General features: G+C 35.6%; 3 protein-coding genes across 8 annotated transcripts in view; 1 reads left to right on the top strand and 2 right to left on the bottom strand.

Moving 5' to 3' along the window:
* Positions 1-7,607, bottom strand: part of LOC100645905 (protein FAM102B) — a 51,569-nt gene extending 43,962 nt beyond the window's left edge. Inside the window, exons 1-2 of one of the 3 annotated variants that reach the window (XM_003394272.4) lie at positions 7,391-7,607; positions 2,356-3,058 (exon numbers count right to left, since the gene is read on the bottom strand). In XM_003394272.4, coding sequence (XP_003394320.2) covers positions 2,356-2,501 — 146 coding nt within the window. In that variant the 5' untranslated portion in view covers positions 2,502-3,058; positions 7,391-7,607. The remainder of the gene's footprint in view (positions 1-2,355; positions 3,059-7,390) is intronic. The other 2 variants (XM_012320770.3, XM_048414646.1) reach the window with 2 other exon arrangements.
* Positions 7,608-8,461: 854 nt separating this feature from the next.
* On the top strand, positions 8,462-17,918 carry LOC100646018 (rab GTPase-activating protein 1-like). Of its 4 annotated transcripts, XM_003394274.4 has the most exons (18): positions 8,721-8,862; positions 9,553-9,734; positions 9,837-10,011; positions 10,085-10,283; positions 10,360-10,543; positions 10,617-10,982; positions 11,069-11,344; positions 11,418-11,586; positions 11,663-11,904; positions 11,968-12,156; positions 12,267-12,392; positions 12,465-12,650; positions 12,722-12,896; positions 15,084-15,274; positions 15,358-15,417; positions 15,489-15,680; positions 15,754-15,991; positions 16,665-17,918. In XM_003394274.4, exons 1-17 carry the CDS (start codon positions 8,853-8,855, stop codon positions 15,985-15,987), a joined length of 3,156 nt encoding a protein of 1,051 aa, XP_003394322.1. In that variant the 5' UTR covers positions 8,721-8,852; the 3' UTR covers positions 15,988-15,991; positions 16,665-17,918. The 4 variants fall into 4 exon arrangements, with proteins under 4 accessions (XP_048270590.1, XP_003394322.1, XP_012176164.1 ...); XM_048414633.1 differs by lacking the exon at positions 8,721-8,862 and adding an exon at positions 8,462-8,714 and having other exon boundaries at positions 15,754-17,918; XM_012320774.3 differs by having other exon boundaries at positions 15,754-17,918.
* On the bottom strand, positions 16,814-23,482 carry LOC100646218. The gene is made up of 5 exons (XM_012320776.3): positions 23,072-23,482; positions 22,626-22,873; positions 22,335-22,517; positions 19,087-21,653; positions 16,814-19,025 (listed from the first exon to the last, which is right to left on the bottom strand). Exons 1-5 carry the CDS (start codon positions 23,339-23,341, stop codon positions 18,934-18,936), a joined length of 3,360 nt encoding a protein of 1,119 aa, XP_012176166.3. The 5' UTR covers positions 23,342-23,482; the 3' UTR covers positions 16,814-18,933.
* Positions 23,483-23,875: the final 393 nt, after the last annotated feature.

Raw genomic sequence — 23,875 nt, 5'->3', positions numbered from 1 at the left:
TACGCATAAAGAGAAGAGAAAAAAGAAGGGAAAAATCGATCCTTTGCCGTGAAACGTCCGCGTTGGTTTAAACGAGACACGCGTCCGCGTCCGGCAGACCGCGGCTACCGACGAAATATGGTTTACGAACCGGTACGGTCGCTGGAATTTATGTCGCGTGCATCTTGCACACGTGCGGGAACGTTCTATTCCCAAGAGAATACACGATGTCGTGCATAACGCGCGCTCGATGTAAATACCGTGCACTCCGGGCTCGGTGAAATATCGCAGCTGGACATCGACCGACAATGGACGGAAGGTAGAACACGATCGAATCGTGTCCGCGAAGCGAAGATATCGATATACCGTCGCGACACGGCCCGGAGGAAACGTTAACGTCGCGTTTGAACGTTCCTTCGGGTTGCCAGTTGCGCGTAAGTACGTTACATCGCACTGGCGATTCTGTTCAGTTTTCGCCCCGAGTTTGATTTCTTTGCTAAATAAAAAAATATCGCGCGATTCTTCTCTTTCTCCTCTTCGCGTTGGTTAATAATCGAATTAGCCGAACTAACGTTCCACGTTAGAAAACGATCTATTGTTAGACAGGCGCGATGAAAACAATCGCCGGGTGTAGCGCTACCGCTATCAGCCAACTGTTGCTTTGTAACACCTGATCAGATGCCAACGCGTAGCTAGCTACGGGTACGATTCTTCCACGAAAATTTATCGACGCCTCTACGAGCTTCTTCGAAGTCGATCGATCGCGATCCATCCTACGCTGCTACGAAATTTATTACGTTCGATGTACGTCTCGATGGAAGTAACGGATGGCTCGGAATAATACGAAAGATTTCGAGAGATCGTGAAAACGAAATGGTAAGATTTCCTTGAAATTCTGGTTTCTGCGAAGCAAAAGTAGAACGCAAAGCGCGTAGGTACTTGGGGCAGTCAAGGCACGTTTCATCGAACGGGGAGAAAAGAAAAGCCAGCTGTGGATAAACCGCAGAAGGTCTCTCCTTGGGAGAGCACCATCAAATTTTTCGCTCGTTCAAGGTCTATCGCGGTGACAATCGTCGGAGAAATTTGATTAAACGATTCGGAAATCCCGGGCGAGTTCCGAGAACGCTAGAGAAATTCCAGGACGAATTTAGAGTTGGCGGGCGTGGGCGAAATGTATGGTCGACACACGCAACTGTCAGCTATTTAAAAGCGACTACATCGTAAACACCGTACTATTTTTCGCCTTGCTAGGAAGTAGCGAATCGAAACGGATCCAGAAAATCGCTCGTTCAATACTCGCTAAAACCTCTTACCACGTACGTACGTAGCCCCTCCTCTATTATTAACGAAGCAAAGTACGTATTGTACGTTCTACGTTAGAGCTCGTTAATCATATCCAAGTTGGTAAAATGGCGAAATGCCAAGGTATATGGAGACTTTGCGACGTTAGGTCAGCCTCTTCGTATTCCACGTTTACTCGATAAAGCGTCGACGTAACTGGTAATTAAGAATAAAAAAGAATCGGAACACGCGTGGAACCTTGTTACCGAGTTTCGGATGATCCACGCTTCGCTCAAGAGAGCTACTAATCCGCGTCCACGGGACGTGTTTCATTCACGACCGATACGGTTTAAACGAGTTTCCGTCACGCTTTCGTGGCTGTCCTTTCAAGTACGGAAACTAAATAATTTGATAGACGTACGCGAGCTTCTTCGTGGCAAACGTAAGCGTGTCATTCGACGCGTCGTAAAACGCGTTGTTCAGCGGTGCACAGTAGCGAACGTTCGTTCAACCGGCACACCGGTTATTTCGCGATAATTGTTTGTTCGCTCGTTAAATTTCAACCGTCTACGCTCCCTGATATAACGAAGTTACCGTATGGAAGAACGAGAAAAAAGAACGCGCGGCAAAAGTGGTTTTTTTTTATCGAGAACCGAATTATGCCTGTGGTCGTTGAGCACGTAAACGAGCTTTCAAAAAAAGATTAAGCGAAGATCAGACGGAACGCTTTGGAACAACTTTCGTTCTCGCGCGAAACAACCGCCTCCTACGGAGTAATTACTCTGCGGACTTGGTTGAAAAAGTAATTTTAACGAGCTGTACGGCTGCATAGACACGCGATCGTTATTGTATCGCGAATTGAAAAATTCACCGTCCGTTGGACTAGACACGATCGCCGTTCGTACTTCCAACTATGACACTCGGTCGCTGGAGCGTGTACGCGCGTTGGCGGATCGAAACGAATCGATCGCGATTATCTCCTCCTAACGCGACAGTAGCATCTCGCGCGAATACCAAAAGGATTTTTCGCACTCGAGAGAAACGACCGCGAACGTAGAAACGAGAGAACGAGAGAAAATTTTGGAGATCGCTTACCTAGTCGAATGATCGACGAAAGATCCACCGTCGAGAAGTCTGAGCTTAGCGAACAGCACTGCGTTCACGAATGGCACCGCGGTCAGCTCCTCCAGGTTCACCTCCACCGAGAATTTGTACTTCTTCTTCTTCATCATGAAGGCCATGTCACCAAGACCGAGACACTTCACTTTCACCACGAGTCGCTTAATCGTGGTTAAATTCGACCGGAGAACGTTCGCGATTCTCCAGCTTCTTACTCGGAAATCGCCGACGATTTTCTCGAGCAAACAACGAACACGGTACACGGCACGCGCGAGAAAAGCGGAAATTGTGCGCCAAATGCGACCATTTAACGTGGTTTTATCGCCGATAGCGACTAGTCGAGTCTCGCGCCGTGATACCGTTCCACCAATTACCTTAGATACTATTTACCAAAATATCTCTTTGCGTTTTCTACTCCGCTACGAAAAGGCAGTACTACGACCCTCCCTTTCTTTTTGATCCTCTTCGTCGAACAACGATCATCCAACTCTTTTACAGGCTGGTCGATCCCGAGGGACGAAGCTGAACACTTGAAGCCGGCTGGGCGGATCTCGTTCGAAGCTTCACCGTCATCGCTGCTCTTCTCTCGTACCAACACGAACGTGGCCTTCCGCGATCCTCTCTCTCGGCGCCGACACTCACAAACGGCAATTATTCGTGCTCGCCATCCTCGTCGAGACTGCAAATTAAACAAAATTCAGTGTCTTTCGATGACAAAAGCTGCGAAGAATCGTGACCGCGTTTCGCGTATCTGTTACATACGCGACGCGCGCGCGCGTGTGTGTGGCATTAATACTCGAGCTTTGAACGATAATGCCCGCGGTAATCGCTGGGCCACGGGCATCTGGAACCTTTCATTGCACAACTATAAAAAAAAGGCGACCAGAGACGTTGCTACATAGGTCTCTAGGTTTGCTTGTGCAATTTTTTCCAGATAGATGCTCGCGCCTAGCTCGTGCCCATTCTAATTTCAGACATTATTTTTGAATTTATAGCGCCAATCTATTCCGCTTAAAGCAAACAACGACGAATATTTTGTACGTGCCGTGTTTTAAACAGCGAATTACACGGTTCGTTAAGTATCGCGATTAGGCCGCTTGTCTGATCCTGTAACAGCACTCGACAATAAACTTTCCAACGGTTTCTGTCCTTTAGTTCTCTATGCAAAAACCCTATTCTTCGGATAAAATGATTACCAAACGTCGATACATCCTCAGAGAATACTTTCAGCTAGCGTAAGGACTCGCTATAAATCTTAGGATTTGTTTAGGATAGCTAAGGTTCTTCAAAGGGACAAATAGCCTTTCTCTTAAAAATCCCTAAATCTATCACCTACTACGGGAAAATCTGTTTTTCTCAGATACGATGCTTTTCGCTGGCAACTTTCCCTCAAGGGCAGATAGCATCCTTTTCCAACCACCAACACAAAATCGGCCAATTAACAGCAACGTCCATTCCCTCAGTTTCCGAACCAAGGCTTTCCTCGACGAATCCGATGATCCCGCATCCTTAGACCGCATCATAGTTTTCCTCTGCAGCATCATCGTGACGGAAAGTCAGTCGTCACAGTCAGTTGGAGTCGTTACACATCGGTCCGAGTCAGTAGTCGGTAGTTCGCAATAATCGATCAGAGTTCCTCGACATCTTAAGCAATCATCGTCCGAACTTGTAATGGCGAATCGCGAACCGCTAATAGCAATCGCGAGTTCTACGCAAGGTGTACATATAGAGTATATCATAATAAATATATATATTGTTAAATATACTCAAGTATTTCTTCCTATCACTATCGCGACCTATCACCTCGATTCAACTACCTTTTGTACGAATTATTTAGATCCTGTTGGCTGATAATATACAATACTTTGATAATATTCTTCAACATATATAATCTCGACATTATTTGTACTCTAGATCCACATTTCGATATCCTATTTTTCTATGAAACATAATCTAAGGATATTTATCAAACGACCATAGACGATAAACATTGGCGTTGTACGAGCAAAAGAGCAAAGTTCCAGGAACTAAAAGCGCCACTGAACAAATAACAGCGTAGCAAGAGTTAGCGGGTGAACGTTCGCCAACGAATGTCACTGAACCTTTATCGACATTTCCAATAGGCACGTTCACGCGACTTGAAGACCTATAGCAGGATCGAGCGACCAGTGGTCGCAAGACCTGTCGCCGTCGGCGCAACGTCGATTGTTTTGAAAACGCTAATTGCGGCTGGGAACGCGAGCAAGCGAAAACGAGCACACTCTTCCTGGTGTTGGGTTTCAAGTTGCGAAGTAGGTGACCGCAGCACTCGACACGACCACCGGAGCTCTCTGCCTAGTACTACGAATTACGTATTAACGGCCCTCGATGACTCTTTCGTCAATCACGTCCGACCATTCACACCGAACTCGCCGTATATAGTTGGCGAGACAGACGTAGCACAGCTACGGAATCGATCAGACGTTTAACCGATGAAGACGAGTTCACCCGTCGCACGTTCCGTCAATTTCTTTCGTACGATGATCTTTTTTTCGTTTAGAAATCCCCTGCTTCTTTGCGTGTTCCATCTTTGTTACGAATAAAGCATATATTTAAATATTCTTCTCAATTTTGATTCGGTTCGTTACACCAATCGAGAATCAAATGAGAGAATCTCGCGATCCGATTTGTTGTACAAAAAGTCTTTTTTCGCTATATCGTTTGCACCAACGATACTATCGCATACACGTGTTATTACGCTGTGTAGATAACGCGAAATCGAACACGGTGTAAAGTTAAGTAAAAACTAACTTCGGTTTAAAAAATCTTAGTCAGAGACATAGTTTGAAACGATAAGTTTCTTCAACCGAACGTATACACGTTCGCGAAGGGGAATCTAGTAATATCTCTAATTAATCGCGTGAAACTATAAAGTGTTGAGAAACGTGTTGAGAAATGAACGATAGTGAATGAAGTTTGTCTTTTGATCCGTCCTATGAGAACTTACGCGCGTGCAAGATCATTGAACGACGTTCGTCTAAGTAGTTTTGATTCGGGGGCAACAACGACGTCCACGAGCGAATAAAACTTTACACGCGAACTCGTTGCTCGTTAACGAAGAGCAAAAAGCAAATTTAACGCGATCCACTGAAATAAAACTGAAGTTGCAACGAAACGATAACAGTCTCGAGCAAGGCTGAAGGCACAAAATGCGAAGGAAAAATTTATACTACTTGCCGCGAACGATATTAGAATATTTATACTCGGAGGAAGGAGGCGTGGTTTTAATTTAGAACGATAAGATAAGAGGCAGTTTTTTAGAAACTGCTTCAGACCTTCAGATTTGTTCCTTTCTTTGATTGTTCGTGTCTTATTGTTATCGTCTCTATAATAAATAAGTTTCCACGTAAGCGCTGCAAATGACGAAATCCTTCGATCGCCGACCGATCAAAGATAAAGAGCAACTTGAAATCGATCGATGCATCATCGATAATAGCAACAAGCAGCAATTAACGTTTTCTTAGATTCTAGATTATTCTTTGATAATTACAAAAAATCATTACCTGCGTTCATTTTATCAAATTACTCGTAATAATTTCCTTCTTATTTGGGTCTGAGTAACTTCCGCCTGATATAGAAAAATAACAAATTTCACTCCTAGTTTTACCTTATCACCTGTCGAGGAAAAAAGTATTACCAAATTCGCGTAGTAACTTTAAACGTATTGTGAAAGTATACCGCAAAAAGAAAAACGTAACGGTATCGTTACAGATGGACCACCCTATAGAAGAACTATATAGACGAAGCTCGATCCCGGGACAAGAAACGCATTCGTCTGAATCGAATTAAACGAACCTACGCGCCTACAAATACTTGACCGAACTAACAGAACCCTCTGAGCGATGTATATTTGGCAATTATAATAATGCAACACAGTCGTAATTAGAAGATCGCAAATTATGGACGAATCGTTTAATTTCATAATCACACGCAACCGCCAATATCTATATATATATATTATATATTATACAGAAAGCGACGGAAAAAGATAAAATTCAGGAGTCGAAATCTATCTCTCGACGTTATCTCACCTACCTGTTTTATTTTTCGTGCGCCGCGTTAATGACACGGATGCGCTCGTTTCCACCGATGCGTTTTGTTTAAACAAACTGGCTGTCACGTGCCACTACTACACACCGTTTATGCACACAAAGGTGCATACACGATCGAGAATAACACTAGACGAATATGCTCTGCCACGAATAACCTACTAATGAGTATGCGGGGAGGAAAAAGCGCGAAACAAACGATAACCGTGTACACCGTACGAATCTGATTTCGTATTATTTTCGTTCATTTCTGTGTCTAGAACGAGGAACGGGTAGAAGCGACGTGTGCACATTCGCAGTGATATTTGCGAACAGACATTGAGCTTCTCTACAGATAAAATTATACGATAATAAACAAGCGATATATCGTCTATTCCCGTGACAAATCAACGGGTATATATCTTCGAAATTTTCTGATGGATAATACGCAACGATACATTATTCTACCACCTGTCAAACGATTTTATCCGTGATACATCAAATATAACGTCGGCACACTGTACGTAGCTCGATTTTTTTCAGAGCAAATGCAAACAACGCCAGGCGATCTACCGTATTGTCACAACAATTTTTTTAAAGGTACACCTCATTTCGAGACACAAGTTGAAAAGATGAAGCGCATCGTGACAAGAAACGATTCGAAAGACAACGCGATTCGATGGTTCACAGTAATCGTCTCATGATGGCAGGTGCAGAACAATTTCCGTCTTGACTTTATAACCTCTCCTTTCATCTCGCCGATAACTTTCCAACGAGTGCACGACCTTTATCTCGTGTATCTGTCAAACTGTAACGTAGCACGGAAAAAGATAACATCCCGACGCCAGTAAAATCGTAACGGACCGCGAAATTATCAATGATATGCGACGCCCGTTCCAAAAAAGAAGCAAAAAAGAGAGTCATCAACTCTGAATTGTACTCACTCGTAGTCGGCTCGTTCTCGCTTTTATCGATGTTAGCCAACCTCGCACAGTCTTACACTTTTCATGATTACAAAATCATTCCTTCGGGAAACCACGAAATTACAAAGTCTCGATGCGAGAACTTGACAAATTTACGGACAAAAAAGTTTCCTCACATCCGACGGAACGGAGGTCCTCTGTGAACTGACGCGTCTCGATATCAGCTTGTTCACTAACGTTGTAACTCCACCTGTCGTCGACTCTTTGCAGTTATATTCGAACGGAAATTCTATTGGCCTCGAGATTACCACGCGGTGAACGAAACACATTTCCTGATTGGTCACTGCCAAGACGACCAAAAGAATTTCTGACAAACCGTTCCACTATCCTGTCGCTAGCATCGAATAACTTCCGAAATAACGAGCAATATTTTAACCAATAGAAACAGACGTTTAGAAAGAAAGTTGATACGATTTCCAAATTCAAGTATTAAACGATATTATACGAATTAATATTATTTAAAAAGTATTATCGTCGAATCGGCCACTTTTAAAATACTTTAAATGTAAATTGATAATCCTATGTCATTTACATAATAGAATGTTCCACCATGTCATATAATATAATAGATATTTGAATGCAATTATATGTATTATTAAATTTTGTATACAGGTATTATGATAGCATGTGAATTTATTTACGTGACTAAGTTATAGGTGCTTGAAGTTAGTAATTTAAAAAATGCTCTAATTAAATGTAAGAAAATAGACAATTAATAGATCATCAAACGTATAATGTTTGAAATAAACGTTCGCTATCACCGTATTCTTATTATTATTTTATTCTAGTGTGCAAGTAAGTAAGATTGTAATATCGGATAAAAAGCTCTACATTTGCCATTTAAATGGTATTATCTCTGAATATATGAATATTTTTCCAGCACAAACTAGTATATATATTTTCTTCTTCCATAATTACATAATGGAAAAACCTACGGATGTGATTAAGAAAAAGAATCTTAATAAGAATGGACAAGACGGTAACTAAAGTTAGTTCAAAGTTGTTGCGCGCTTGGAGGTGGTTCGCTCGCAATTCGTTGTAACAAAGCAGACTTCCGGCACCTTAGTGCTCGAATGGCCGACACCAAGGTTGCTTTTTCTGTCAAACGAAATTATTTCTGACGTGATCGAAATCATGTAAATGTTCACCGATAACTTGGAAAAATCGTTGGAACGTGGGTAGATCGATGCGTGGATCGTGGAAACGGGGTGTGTCCGTGGTTTTAATCAACAACAACGCAAGAAGAGGCACCGGTGTCTCTTCAAATTTTGGATCCACCAAGAGGGTAATCCCTGTTCTTTGCTGGGGGTGTAAATAGAAGCGGGCAACTAAAACCGTACAACACCGAGAACCGAGGCACAATAAGTTCGCTTAAGAATGCAATTCAGATGATCCGAGATACTTGACAAACCAAATCGACATTATGAATTCGAGTTAGTGTGCTTTTAACGATGCCGTGTCGAACTTTGTACGCGCGAAGCTTGTTTTGCTCATCAATCTCGATCCACTGAATTATTTTCTTCGTATTCGAATGAATCGTATTGATAAATTATGAGGTTGACGCTCGATTGTTAGGAAATTCTGTCACAAGTGAAATTCTTCCGTCCCGGATTCCCGTTCCCGAATTTATTGCTCAAATGGTACTCCCTGCTTATTAAAAATAAAAATTAAATTATATTCGAGAAATATAGTGAATAGAGTGCAATCATTTGTGGGAAACATATCTGTTTTTTGATTTCACGTCATTCTCTAAATAGAATGCGAACATTGTGCATCTTCTATGTATAGTGAATACATGCAGTTAGTTTTATCTTTAAATTTATCATGCAGTTGGGTGTAGTTGTTAATAGTAATTCAACTCATATATTACTGTGCTTTATTTTTTCCTCTTCCTTATGTATCTATTGTTATATATTGGAATGTATATTCCAAGATGTGTTTGTGTGTGTGTGCGCGCGCGCGTGTGCGTGTGTGTGTATGTACACATATATATGTATTCACATATCTACATGTAATCTTTACACAAAAATATCAAATTAAAGAATATTTAATCGTTTATATATATACATATACGTTATACATTACATTATTATAACACAGTAATATTATATGCTATGTTATAGACATAGTTATGGAGGATAGCATGAGTGTTAAATCAATGGAATCAGTGGCAACAAGTGATGAATATGAATTTGTAAATGACAGAGGTAATGGCAAACATCAACAAACATTAATCAGCGAATTACCAATGTTGAAAATTGCCAATAACGGCAATTTTGAAGATCTTCAAAATAATCTTCGTGAGGTTTGAACATACTTATGTTATTTAGAAATATCAATTCTTAATGTACATTATCTTTTTAACTGCATATCAATAATTATCTGAGTTACTGATAAAATTCCATAGGTATTGACAGAAGATTCAAAAATGGAAAGCAATGATTATAAAATTGTGAGCAGTGCGCAACAAAATCAACCAAAATCTAAAAAAGTGGGACAAAGTAAATTTTATGATGTAAGTTCTTGTATGGTTGCATCTGAGAAACAGGATATTATGAAACCAGAAGATTATATTGATGAAGGTACAAATTATTATTTATCTGTCAACCATAAAAGGTATTCTACAGAATATGAGATATCATTTTTTATATTTAGAAATAAATTCCCTGGCTAATGTTCAACAAGAATGTACTATTTTCAATGGGGTGACTTACCTGGGATCGGCAACAATAAATGCACCTAAATCAGAATGTGAAATACAGCGCAATATGAACATATTAAATGCAGAACAATCCCTTAATTTGGGAATTAAAGTATCTGTTTCTGTACCAAGTAGCTCTCAAGGTTCTGTTGTGTATGTACAACTATTAGAAATAGTAATAAAATGTTTTTTCCATCATACATCATGCATCATTATGTTTGTATGATAGTTTATATGATGCTGCTACTCAACAACCAATTGCACATTATGAAGTACAACGAATCCTATTTTATGCGCGTGGTGAAAGTGTTGGTCCATGCGCAGCATGTTTTGCTTTTACATGGTCACATGGGGATACATTGGAATCTGCCATTTATCAGTGTCATGTTTTCCGGTGCGATATACCAGAAGCAGTATGTTCAATATCTTTTTGTATGATAATATCAAGTTTTAGTCAAAATACATTAACCATGTAATTCGTCATAGGTAGGACAAGTTTCTGCTTGCTTTTCTAAAGCCTTCCACAGAATACCACGGTCGATGACTAGCTCTCTAACAGGAAGTGATTTCAATGGGTTTAACATTGGAAGTGAAAAAACTAATTCTCGTGTATTTATTTTTGAAGTAACAATGGAAATAAAAGAAGAAGATGGAAAGGGAGGTTTCAGTATAGTTCCTAAGGATAGAAATTGTTTTAAACTTCGAAATAACGTAGCTAAACAAGTGTGTTTAAGTATTCAGCAAGTTTCTAGCAAAGAAGGAGGAATTACTCTTGAAGTTGAGAGATGCTTTGGAGTCCTTGTTAGTCCTGGACGCAATGTTAAACATAGTGATATGCGTCTGCTTGAAATGGTAATATTAACTATTCAAAAACCAGATATTTATAATTAATAATGCTTCTGGTCTTATAATAATAATAAAAATGATATTGTTTGTAGCAAGTTAATGCTGGTCCACTAGTTCAAGAGAAACAATGTTACAACATATGTGGTCACTGGGATCCTGCAGATCCAGCTTTAGAGACTCTCAATATTGAAACCCCAAGAGAAGGAAAAATTTATATGACAGTTGCTGTTGATTTAGTAATACGTGGTATCCGAGAGCCCGTCAGGTTTATAATAGAGACGTTAGTTAAAGTATTTCCACAAAATGAAAGATTTTGGTATTTTAATAAACGAAATCTTGTACAACAATTTTACCTTAACTCAAAAGAAGTAAGGCGTCCAAAATATTAGTTCTTTATTCATTCTAATGTCACAAATTTCATGCGCATTTATCATTATATAGATAATATCCGGAGATGGTACGGAAGTTCACTATGAAGTACAAAGTATAGAAACTTCAGGAGAGCTGGATAGAAACAGATTAAATCTCGCTCTTAATTTAGCATCACTGATTCGATCTCCTTCTTTAACTAGCATTGACACGCTTACACCCAAGGAGGAAATAGACTCAGGTTAAAATAAGATATTTAACTATTTTATTTAATGAGAAGGATGAAAAGTATATTGATTATGTTTCTACATTGACAGATGGAGATGAACCAATGTTAAGTGGCACAGGTGAAGTATCGAAAGATTGTTCTGCAGACGAACTAGCTAGTTGGGCAGAAGTACTAGACAGTTGGCAAGTTAATGAACAACGTCCAAAACTTCTTATAAAACTTACAAAGCAAGGTATTCCTGAAGCCTTGCGCGGAGAAGTATGGCAACGTTTAAGTAATTGCGATAATTCACAAGAAATGATGGATAGATACAGGACTTTAATTACTAAGGTAAACGAAAATTAGTAAGTGACAGAGAACGTATATAATAATTATATTGTTTTACATCTACAGGAAAGCAGTTGCGAGAGTGTTATTTTAAGAGATATTAATAGAACATTTCCTGCTCATGACTTTTTCAAAGAAACAGGTGGTTTGGGACAAGATTCTTTGTACAGAATAAGCAAAGCGTATGCAGTGTATGACGAAGAAGTTGGATATTGCCAAGGACTTAGCTTTTTAGTTGCTAGTTTACTCCTTCACGTAAGTAATTGGCATCCAATGGTTGACATTTGTAAGAAGCATATCTGCATTTTTGATAGTAATTTATTAGGGTGTGTAATGACAAGAGAAACATTAGGTATTTCTTATAGATGCCGGAAGAACAAGCTTTTTGTGTTCTGGTTAAGTTAATGTATGACTATGGTCTAAGAGATTTGTACAAGGATAGATTTGACAACCTTCATATGAGATTTTATCAGCTTAATAGATTAATAGAGGTTCGTAATATATTTTAATTAATTACGGGCAATTACAATATTTATTACTTACAATTATTATTGTACTTTTAGGATCAGCTGCCAGAACTTTATAAACATTTTTGCGATCGTGGTGTAGAAACACATATGTTCGCTGCACAATGGTTTTTAACTCTTTTTACAGCCAGATTTCCACTTTATCTTGTTTTCCATATTCTGGACGTATTCCTTTTACAGGGACTTGATACATTATTCCAGGTTGCTCTCGCATTATTAATGGTAGGTAACCATCTTTAACTCGCAACACGTTTTATAGAATATATCGTTTATAAAAATGTATGTTTCTACAGTTGTGCAAAAAGGAACTACTTCAATTAGATTTTGAAAGTATATTAAAATACTTTCGGGTGCATTTACCTAAACGTTGTCGAAACGAAGAAATATCGCGCTATGTCATGAAGTTAGCCTGCTCAGTTACCTTAAAGAAATTAAAGAAGTATGAAGCGGAATTTATGACACTGAAAGGTAATTTCATATTTTATGTTTGAGTCACGCAAATACATGTATAATTTTTAGTACATCTGAAAGTAATACAAACTACAATACTCTTTTATATGCATGTATAGTCTGTATAGAGATGAAAAAAATGGTCGAGCGATCATAAATTTAACTTTGTTTGCTGAAGCTTTACACGTTCGTCTTTGTTGCCATATTTTAAAATTGAAATGTAAATACGTATTTCGACATTTAGATACCTACTCTTTTTATTGACTTCGATGAAAGTATACATAGAATACGAATGAAAATCAAAATAATATACCTCTGTTTTATCTAGTACTAATTTCGAAGAAAATTAGCAACTTAAAATATGACCTAATCCCAATCTAGTTTTTTTTTTTATGAAATAAATATATTTTACATTTGCATGACATAATTTCATGCTTATATACCAAAGCATAAATTATGTCCACCTACATAGTCTTGTAAAGATACTTCAGTGAATAGTTGTAAAAAATATTTGATATTTACAATGTGATCTACGTTGTTGGAAAACATTTTATTGCATAATACGAACTTGTGGAATAAAATACCTAATATAGTTTGGAATATCAAGAATTATGTAGTAAATATTTGGTAAAAATTTAATGAAATTTGCTGTTTTGAAGAAATATTTCTTATACTCATAAACAGATTCTTTTATTTCTGTTTGGTATTCCATTTAATCTTGTATAATTTTTCGAATGTATTGTCAATCTTCGTAACAAGCTAACCACAAGCTGTGTACATATGTTGACAAAATATTAGTTCAGTAACAGTTATGCACAAACATGAGATTTCAACCAGTTGACAAATCATGAAATACTTTCCTTATCTTTTTCTTATTGCCATGTATATTTCCCGCGAGACAATTTTACGTCAATTCCAAAGAGGTCCCTTCAATTTCTTTCTCAAAGAGGAAATAGTAATAAGAGATTAACGTTGTAAATTTTGGACAGAATTTTTTTAGATTCGATAGACTGGCTGAAATATCACAGCTACTATGTTATAGCAATATACTCTTTGCAAGATCAATACATTTTCTGTTTTGATTGATTCTCTTATGCTTAAAGTTGATATTCTTTCATACAAACTAATCTAGCGCAAATCAGCTGTTATAAAAAAGCATTGTTCAAAAATTATACTCATTTTTTTGTTGAATTATTTATGTTGTAATATTTGTAAATTTTTATAATTTTGCGTTGTTTATAATAGCATTTTATCGCGCTTATCTAGCCATACTGCTTTGTATACTGTCTTGTATATCAATTTTTATAAAAAAAATTATTTATTTTTTCTTGTTAGAAATAAATCGTCCATTTAGAATAGCGTTTTTAATTTTGTCAATTTACCTGTGTATACCCTGTTCCTCACACTTTATGAAAATGTTTCATTTTTTGTTTTAATCGTAATTGTTTTGTGCAATGTTTTATATTTGTTATATGAGAGCTTATAGCTTTTATTTTACCAATTGCTCATTACAGAATCAAATAAATTATACTTTAGGTAAATTATTATTAAATTGTTTGCAAGTTAGTGTATCTCTCATGTAATACTAATGGAATTTTAGCAAGAATTTGTATACAAAGTTGTTAAGGCTTACAAGGCTTGATAAATATTGAAATTCATTATCGAAAATGATAAATATACTATTATGCACAAATCATCTTATTTAGGTACAGTAATAACAAGTATATACAGGACATCCTAAAACTACATCAAATGCTTTAAATTTGTATTTGTTTGCGATTTTTTATACTTTGAACGCGTTAAATTCTATCAGAGGGATTATCTGTATATTTATGAGCTATAGCAGGCAACAAACATATTTAATAAGTTTAACAGCTGTGCCAGCAGTTTAAAATTGGCCATGGTATGTTCTGCATAGATAATATATGTGGTGGTATCTGCTTTTTCAAGATATCGTATGTCGGCCAATTACGTTAAAGTCATTCGTTTCCAATGTTTCACTGTCGGAATCATGAGCCATACTATAAAGACATTGACAGAGAGTAAGATTGTATTTGTAAGCTTCTTATATAATCACGATTAAAAATACTGTAATATTTTTATCCTACTATAGAACTATTTATTATATAAAATATCAGAAACATACAAATGTACGTATATGGTCTTGTTTCAAACGCTAACGTGTAACTTTTTCTTATGGCGTAGAAGCGCAAGAGAATGCGGATGAATATAGCAATGAAGTAGAACAGTTACGAGGCACAGTAGCGAGAAATGAGGAAGAAAAACAGAGATTAGAAGCCGAATTGGTTCAAGTCAAGGAAATGCTACAACGAGAAGTAGCAAGAGCAGATGCGGAAAGTAGACGAAGCAATATTATTATTGCTGAATACAAACAGGTACGTATATGTAAATGATCACATTTATCATACGAAACTATTGAATTTATTGTACTGTATCATAGATGAAATATTTATTTTAGATTTGTCAACGTTTGGAAGATGACTATAATGCTGCAAAGACAACACTTAGTGAGTTGCGAGTAAGTAGTAAAAAACATTTAATTCTCATGGAATTCTTGTATGACAATTTATAAATAATTTTACCCTTTAGACGAAGGTTTCGAAATGTGAAAAGTGTAAAAGTTGTATAATGGATTCGTCCAATATATTAGCAGATATTGCACACCCTTTAGAAAACCGAATAGATCCTATGTTGCACAGAGTACAGGAGAGAGTACGAGAATTAGAATTGGAGTTAGCTCAAACAAAGCTAGCCCATGTTGAAGCTGAATGTAGAAACCAGGTAAATAAGCATGTTATTTAATAATTCTCGATATTATCTAGAATTACATTTATAAGATTAATTTTCTTTATAGGATTTAACACATCAATTGCATGCGACTGCTTCTGAACTTCAAGCAGCGAGAAACAGCTGGCCGTGGCTCAGTAAGACACTGTCAAGTATAAAAGAAGCGACGAATAAAAGAGAAGTAATAGCTCCGTCATTAATGAAAGATCTTAGACGAGATAGCGCACCCGGAGGTGAAATGCATCATTTGATACATTCCCGTAATCGCGAGACTCGTGATAATCTTAAAGAAGTTGTGTGATTCAGTAAGTATTCGAGTTAAAGTGCATAAATATAACGAGGGACGCTATTTTGAAGTAGAAAAATAAACCTAATTATAATATATTATACACATCTATTCAAACGAAGTTTAACCAGACGAAATGTTGGAAGAATTCGTATACTACGAGAAAAGACCTATTTGAAATATAAATTCGAATACACAATGTACGTCCATGATTACATGTAGTATTCTACTTGACCTGTTTATAATATACACTCGGTATATTTTACGTCAGGTTCCTCGCGTGCATTATTAATCGCGTGCTTTTAGCGATGTCAGCTTTATCCTGCAACTCTGATATTAATCTTGATATTACTTATTTACATTTGTTAATCGTTTCAGTATATTGATTTTTACCTAAACTTGGTTTGTGAATTATTAATTTTATTTGAAATCCGATTTTTATGTATTAATAAGGAACTTCTCACGAAATTGGAAGTCCTATATTAAGCAATTGATTAAGTGATAGGGCACATATGGAGATGCAAAAAAAGATTACAATAGATGTTAGCGATAAGTTCACTACGTTTTGTATGAAACTAGTCTAAGACGTGGAAAATAGGAATACTATAGACTTTACTGTATATAAATAGCTCTCTCTCTCTCTCTCTCTCTCTATCTATCTATCTATCGATTTCTCTCTCTCTCTCTCTCAGGCAACTAACAGACGTAACAGACTGCAGAAATCAGAGATTCCACATTTAGTAAATTGGATCATGTAAAGAAGATAATATTTCTGCAATTTTCATTTATTTTTTGTACGGATTTATTATAATGACATTCCAAAATTATAAATACATGTGCGTTTTTTTTTTTATCAAACTTTTATTTTAATCGGTATGTCTAGGGCTATTGATTAAAGAATATGTATGACACTTATTGATGTATGCGTCTTACAACTAATTTTAGATCGTAACGAGTAACGTAAATTATATGAAAGAGAAACATTTCACATTGTTTAATTTTTATATGCAATTTATTGTCTGCTGATGCTATTAATAATCACGTAAACAATACTGCAACATTTTGCAGGTACATTGGCAGCTGAACAAAATAACTTAATATAAGACTAGATATTATAGTCTTTTACAATGCAAAATATTTTTTTCGTTTACCTTAATCTCCTTTTTTTCTCTTTTTTTTTCATTTTCTCCTTTTTTTTTTTGAAAATTTCATTAATTCGCAATCAGTAAATGACATGTACGGGCGTGCGATGCTTAAACGTATATTAATTATCATTTGTCTTTTGCTTTGACAGAATCTACATAAATTAGATCTAAGGCCATAAATTATGTCAAGGCACTACTTGAAGTTAGAATTTAACCAAATGTGTAATAAACATTTCTGTTACGTGAACAATAAGACCGAGTAAATATTCAAGAATGTTTGAAAAGATATTTTAGAGTGTAAATCTAGCTTTGTGTGAATGTGTGTATGTGTGTGTATTAATTAGTGCCATTCATTTGATGGAATTACTGATTAATTTATTTTGTACTCCTTGTACTGTGAGTTATCAATTTAGAATACCAAGAACTAAATTAAATATCGCGCCGTTATCTTGCATCGTACAGTTTATAGAAGAGATTGGTAATGATTATTTTTGTTTTGCTTCTTTCCCAGTTGACGATAATTTAACTGCATTATTGTTAACGTAACATTTACTACGTATCATATACACGATCGAAGCGAAGATTATGATCACTTTAGAAATTCGTACAATAGCTAACAATAATCCTACATCTGATGTATGAAACAAAAGATGTACTTTCTGTAAATACTAAAAAACAATATATATAAAGATAAATTACTAACAAGTCATGTAAAGATTTTAGGTTACTACATATGTATCACTGTACACCTTGTAATGTCATTCCACTTTTACTGAAATAAAGAAAGATATCATCTGTCTATTTCTTAAGTGTCTTATGCCATTAATATCAACTAGTAGTACTGGTTCTTAAATAATATAATAATGTATTGAGAAAAGTTATTAGAGGATATGTGATATGTTTTATTTGTTTAAAATAGAAATGCCATTTCAGTCTTAGATAGATTTCAACATATATATTATCAAGAAACATTGTTATAAATTAACGAGGCATTTTATTAAATAAATGCGAGTAGACAGAAATGTAACATATTGATAAACTTTCATAAAGCATATCTAGATAAAATAGCGCATCACAAATCTTATTTACGTACTTAAAAACAATATGACGAGAAGTCTTGAAAATCGTAAGAAAATATATATCTTTTTTAAATTCGACATCTTAATGTTTCAAGTAGTAACAAGCAAATGTTATTACTAGTATACAATCGCATACAGATGTATTGATACTGAAATACTGTGTTACGCTTACTTACAAGAACATTGATTTCTCGATAGATTAAATGAAAAAACCAGTGTATCACGAATGTTTCTATGCGATAAAAAAAGAAAAAAAAAACAATAAAAAAAATTTATCTCTTATATTATACATATATATAAAAGAAAGAAAAAGAAACTTTCGTAACAAGCTCCTTGAAAGATTTTTATGAATTTTACAATATTTTAAGATATATTTACACTTAAAAGAAAAAAAGAGGAACATAAGTGAACGTTCAGAGTATACAAATGTATGTACTGTTCAAAAATAATTACCTTTAAATTTTTATCTTGGGACCTTGCAAACATACGGTAGGGTAATATGTGAAATCATCTATATTATTATTTCAACAATATCGCGTATTACCTGTAATTATAACCCATTGTTCATTTTCACTATTTCGGTTAGAAGCATTATTCATTATTCATTAGCGCATTTTCATTATCGTTTTCAACATTATTCATTAGCGCATTTTCATTATCGTTTTCGACATTATTCATTAACGCATTTTCATTATCGTCTTCGACATTATTCATTAGCGCATTTTCATTGACATCATTTACATTTCATTATTTTCTAAATCACTATTCTCTTCAGAACTATTATCAAAACCTTCATCGCGTTCCACATTTACGTATCTTGGATTGTCACCTGTTTATATAAAAATGAATCATTATCTTCATTGACAATTTATATATACCGATAAAATTACCTGCTGCTCTGTTTGGAAACATCAATTCCCCGTTATTCTGCATGTCTATGTCCACATCAATTGGGTTGGCCATATTTAATAATCCTAGCAACCATATAGGGAAGTCATTCTCTATACCATAAATATCATTCTCGTTTTCAATATCATTTTCCAGTACTTCAATGAAGGGTTGTAAGTCTTCCAGCTCGTTTAATTCTGCAGCAATCATATTATTACCTTCATCATCTCTGTTATTATTTGCAAGATCACCGTTTTCAACTTCGATCTCATCGAGAATTTCGGGTCTTAGAACTTCTACTATACTTGGAGATTCAGAATCGGATACATGACCTTGCGCTATACATGATTGAGCGTATTCCGGTGTCATATCCTGAGCGGAAACGGTGTTTGGATATCCGGAATCTATTACTTCCGGAGACCAACTATTTGAAGGTGTTTCCACAGTTTCTGGAGAAGGTTTCAATACGCGATTCTCTACGTTACATTCATCTTGTTTCTCATTTTTTAATACTGATGTGGATTCAATATCTCTTGTATCTTTGGCATCATTACAAAACATTTCGGTAGCAACGCTCCTTAAATCATGATCATTATGTAATTCAGATTTTAGATCAGTCTTTTCATCAATTGAATTTTTCGTCAATTGAATTTTCGTATCACAATTTACTGATTGTATGTTATTGGTATTTATTGCAGGAAGCTCATTTTCTTCCTTTACTAACTTTTCTGTAGCGCAAGGATCTGTAATTTCCCTTTGTAATGTTTCATTATTTTTCGTGTCATTGTTATCACTTAAAGAATTCGTTTCAGGCAATTCTTCTATTGTTTGTTTATCATCATCTAATGTAGGACATATTGTTGCTATATCGCTACTATTAAGTGTATCTTGATCAAAGTTCTTTATTAACTCATTCCCACTTTTTACTTTCATATCATTCTGATACATAGAAGTATCTTGTTTACTATACCTTTCTTCTATTGTATTTGGTTTAATGCCTGACATAGCAGTTATATCTGTATCAATATTGCCTTGTAAAAGTACCTCATTTCTACCATTATTACTACTACGGCTTGTGAACTGAGATTTCTGTGATATATTTAACGAATTAGTATTATTCTCCTCCTCCTTGTAATCAAGAGATCTTCGTTTTTTACCCACGCTACTTGCTCTAGTTTCCACTTTTGGTGAACTTGTAAACTGTGGTTGATTGTCTATTACAATATTATTAGCAGAAACTATACTATTGTCTGATTGTAATTGATTTTTTAGATGACAATTATGCTCCAAGACATTACTACTCTGTTGGATACTTTGCATTTGATTTTGATCAATAGGGTTCATACTTGCTGCTGTGTTAGTATCAATGTCAGAATCTTTATCTTCTTTATATAATGTATTTGAATAAATATCGTTTAAGTGATCATGTCCATCAAGATCATATTTTAATGACGATTTCTTGCTTTCTTCATCATTTACATCTGCAATGGTGTTAATTGATATATTTTCCTGTTGGAGCGAATTGTTTAACATCCAATGATCATTCATGCTTTGATTACATATACTATCGTTTGTTAATTGTTGGTCCATCTTAACAGCGTGTAAAAGATATGGCTCAGGCGAAGTAGAGGCCCGTGAAAGCGACATGTAAACTAGATCTAACGTACAATTAAGTTTTTGCGCAGTATCTGATATAGCATCATCTTGTGTGTCCGATGTTATATACAAACTTTTAAGTTTTTTTGTTACAGAAGAATCAGATAATTCTGTTGATTCATTTAAGTACAACGGATCATTATTGTCGAATGATTTATTGAAATTATCTGTGCCAAGTATCGAATCTATATTTCCTTCGTTGTTAATTTCATTGTATTTATCAGGAATTTCGGCACTTCTTGTCGTTTCAAATTCAGCACTGAATAAAACATCCGTTTCGTCATGATAGGTATTGTCTTCAATCATAGAATTACTTTGTGGCATAACAGGTATAACGATACTTGATTCTGGGTTCCACTCTTCATTGTCCGTTTCCTGCCTGCTGTAATTTATAGGCGATTCGGTTTCCATGTTCCATTCATCTTCCTCTGAAGCATACATGTCATTACTCCAAAGAGGCCCATCTACTGTAGTATCAGAATACGTAGAAGGTGGTGGTACTAAGACAACAGGACCATCTTCACGCTCTTCAACTGTCCAGCCAGCGTCCCCTAAAATTGTTTCCAATTCATCCATAGAAATTGGAAATGTACGTAACATTTTTAATATTAGTTTTAATGGAACTTCTTCTTCCATATCGTCTTGATACGATAAATGTCTAATGTAGTACGATGCTTCGTCAACGATCTTCTCTTCGTCTGAGCGATTATCTATTTGAAACGGGTATTCGTATCTAGCTACAACTTTAAATAAATTTTCAATTCCAGAGCTATACACTTCTTCCTTCTCATAGACGCGATGAAAAACAGCCATTTGAGTACAACATCCTAAATGTTCTGAGCCTTCGGGGCCTTTACAAATCCCATGAAATGTTACTAAATAACTGGGGTATCTTAAAATAATATTTTCAGCCCTGTTGACAGAAATTATGTTTATGACATGTATGATTATTTGTTATGCACGGGCTGATACGCCGATGAATCGATCGCCACGATATTTCAGAGACTGAACAAATTAATAAAAAAATACCTTCAATAAAAATTAATCACCTTTAATTTGGCTACAAATTTCAATACAAGAAATTTCCGAAAGAATTATTTTTTCCAGAAAAAGTCAAGATCACCTTGACTTCTTTAAATGAATGCTCACGTATTTTTGATTTCGTACTGTCGTAGTTGACGTTAATACGAGTTTGTAACGACCTCCTATACCATGACCTTAAAATGACACTAAATATTGAAACAATGGTTAATCGAGAAGAGCGCTACCGTTAAAAATAATTTTACTTCGATTAAATCGGACGTCTCAAAGAGAAAAATGTTCTTTATATGCACATTACAAAAGCATAAATAACGTAATCTTGACTTTTGGTCGAAAAAAGCATTTTTGGAAATTTTGTATACCCTATTTTGTAGTCGGTTGTTCAATTTGATCAATTTGTTGATGTCGGTTGATCAATTTTTATTCAAAACATTTTCTTATCAGATCATTGGGTAAGGGTCAAAAAGTGTGGTGACTGATTCATAGACCAGCCTGTATATACAGTAAAAATAACTTAAAAATGTACAATTAAACAAAAAATCAAAATCATTACCAATCTTGAAATTGTTGTCTGGTCCATTCAAATTTATGATCAGGATGTCTAAACCCAGAAAAGTTTGGGAATAATGCATTAAAATCTGCATTTGGAGTTGTTATCACTACCAATAACGGTCTGATATACCCAAAAATATTGTAAGGTAAATTTATTAAAGTATCTGGATACAAATGCTCGATCCTAAAGTGTTAAAATATGCGTTATATCCTATGAAATAATATTATACGAGTTTTTTATCGTTTGAAAAGTAAAATTAAAAACAATCGATCACGATATATAGCAACCTACAATTCTATGCAGATTACAGCATCTGTGTTTTTTAGCTTATTGTCATTTTGAGTAATGCAACCTTCGTCTATCTCAATTACAAAAGGTGCGGTTCTTCTATGTAAATATTCAGATACTAAGGGAGCACCTCTATTTTTATAAGCTTCTAAAAGCGATCTATTAATATCCACGCATAATATTTCTTGTATGCCAATTGTATTTTTTAGGTGTGTTAAAAAACCAAGTTCTGCACATCCAAAGTCAACGATCTAAACAAAGAAGGAGATTAGTCATTTTATTACCTGTTAAAAATTTGTTAAATCCATGTTTGCAAATATCAAACATGTAATACGAAATAAATGGTATTATATCATATGTAAAATTGGGCGAAAAATTGATAAGTATATTTCTAGCAATAAAGAAAAATCCACGTGTAAAGTTATTGCGAAGATATGAAAGCGGAATACCTTGCGTAATTTTCCTCGATATCTGTCACTATTAAGTACATCGGCAACAGCAGCATATCTCTGGATGTACGCCGGCGGGAAAAATTTGATATTTTCTTCAAAACTCTGAGGTGCCTCAGGATCTATCATTCTACGATCTTCTTCAGTAATGTTGAGTTCTGGCTCCGCGTTAACCGTATCAGTATCCATTGTTTCTCGTCTTTTGCTTCGATAATTTTGATATATAAACTTGCCAAAGAAATAGATCACATAGAAGAGCACAATAATCATGTCACTAAGAAAGATCAAATGATTTTGATCGCTATCAAATTTTATTAACGCATCCCGGTTAACTTTCCGTTATGCGTAATACCAGCCATATTATTTTGTTTTGAAGGTGGTCACCGAATTGAATCCGATTGGTAGAATGATTCAAAACGCGCCAATACTAAAATAGCGCCGCAAACGAGGTACAAAATAGATGTAACATGCAATGCTTTTTCGTGTCTCACGTTTTAGATGTCGCTTGACCCCCTTACCATTTTCGTATCACATGCGACATTATCGACTTAACACGGTATAGCAATAGATAGCAGATTCAGGTCTATCCTGTATTTAGTCAATGGCACACACCGGTTTAAATTAAGACAAAAGTGTTCTATGAAATTTGTAGGTTTGAGTCTTTACGAAATTATAACTAAAATATAGAACAGGATAGATCGTATAATCGTAAAGAAAGTATAAAATGTTATGCTTTTACAGTATGTCAGAAAATATTACTTCATTGGTATCAAGAAAATCAAGAAAAACCTAATCCACAACTTT

This window comes from Bombus terrestris, chromosome 3, assembly GCF_910591885.1.
Source record: "Bombus terrestris chromosome 3, iyBomTerr1.2, whole genome shotgun sequence".
NCBI classification, from domain to species: Eukaryota; Metazoa; Arthropoda; class Insecta; order Hymenoptera; family Apidae; genus Bombus; species Bombus terrestris.
Note: the sequence above shows the minus strand (reverse complement) of the source record. Positions and strands in the feature narration are given on the sequence as shown.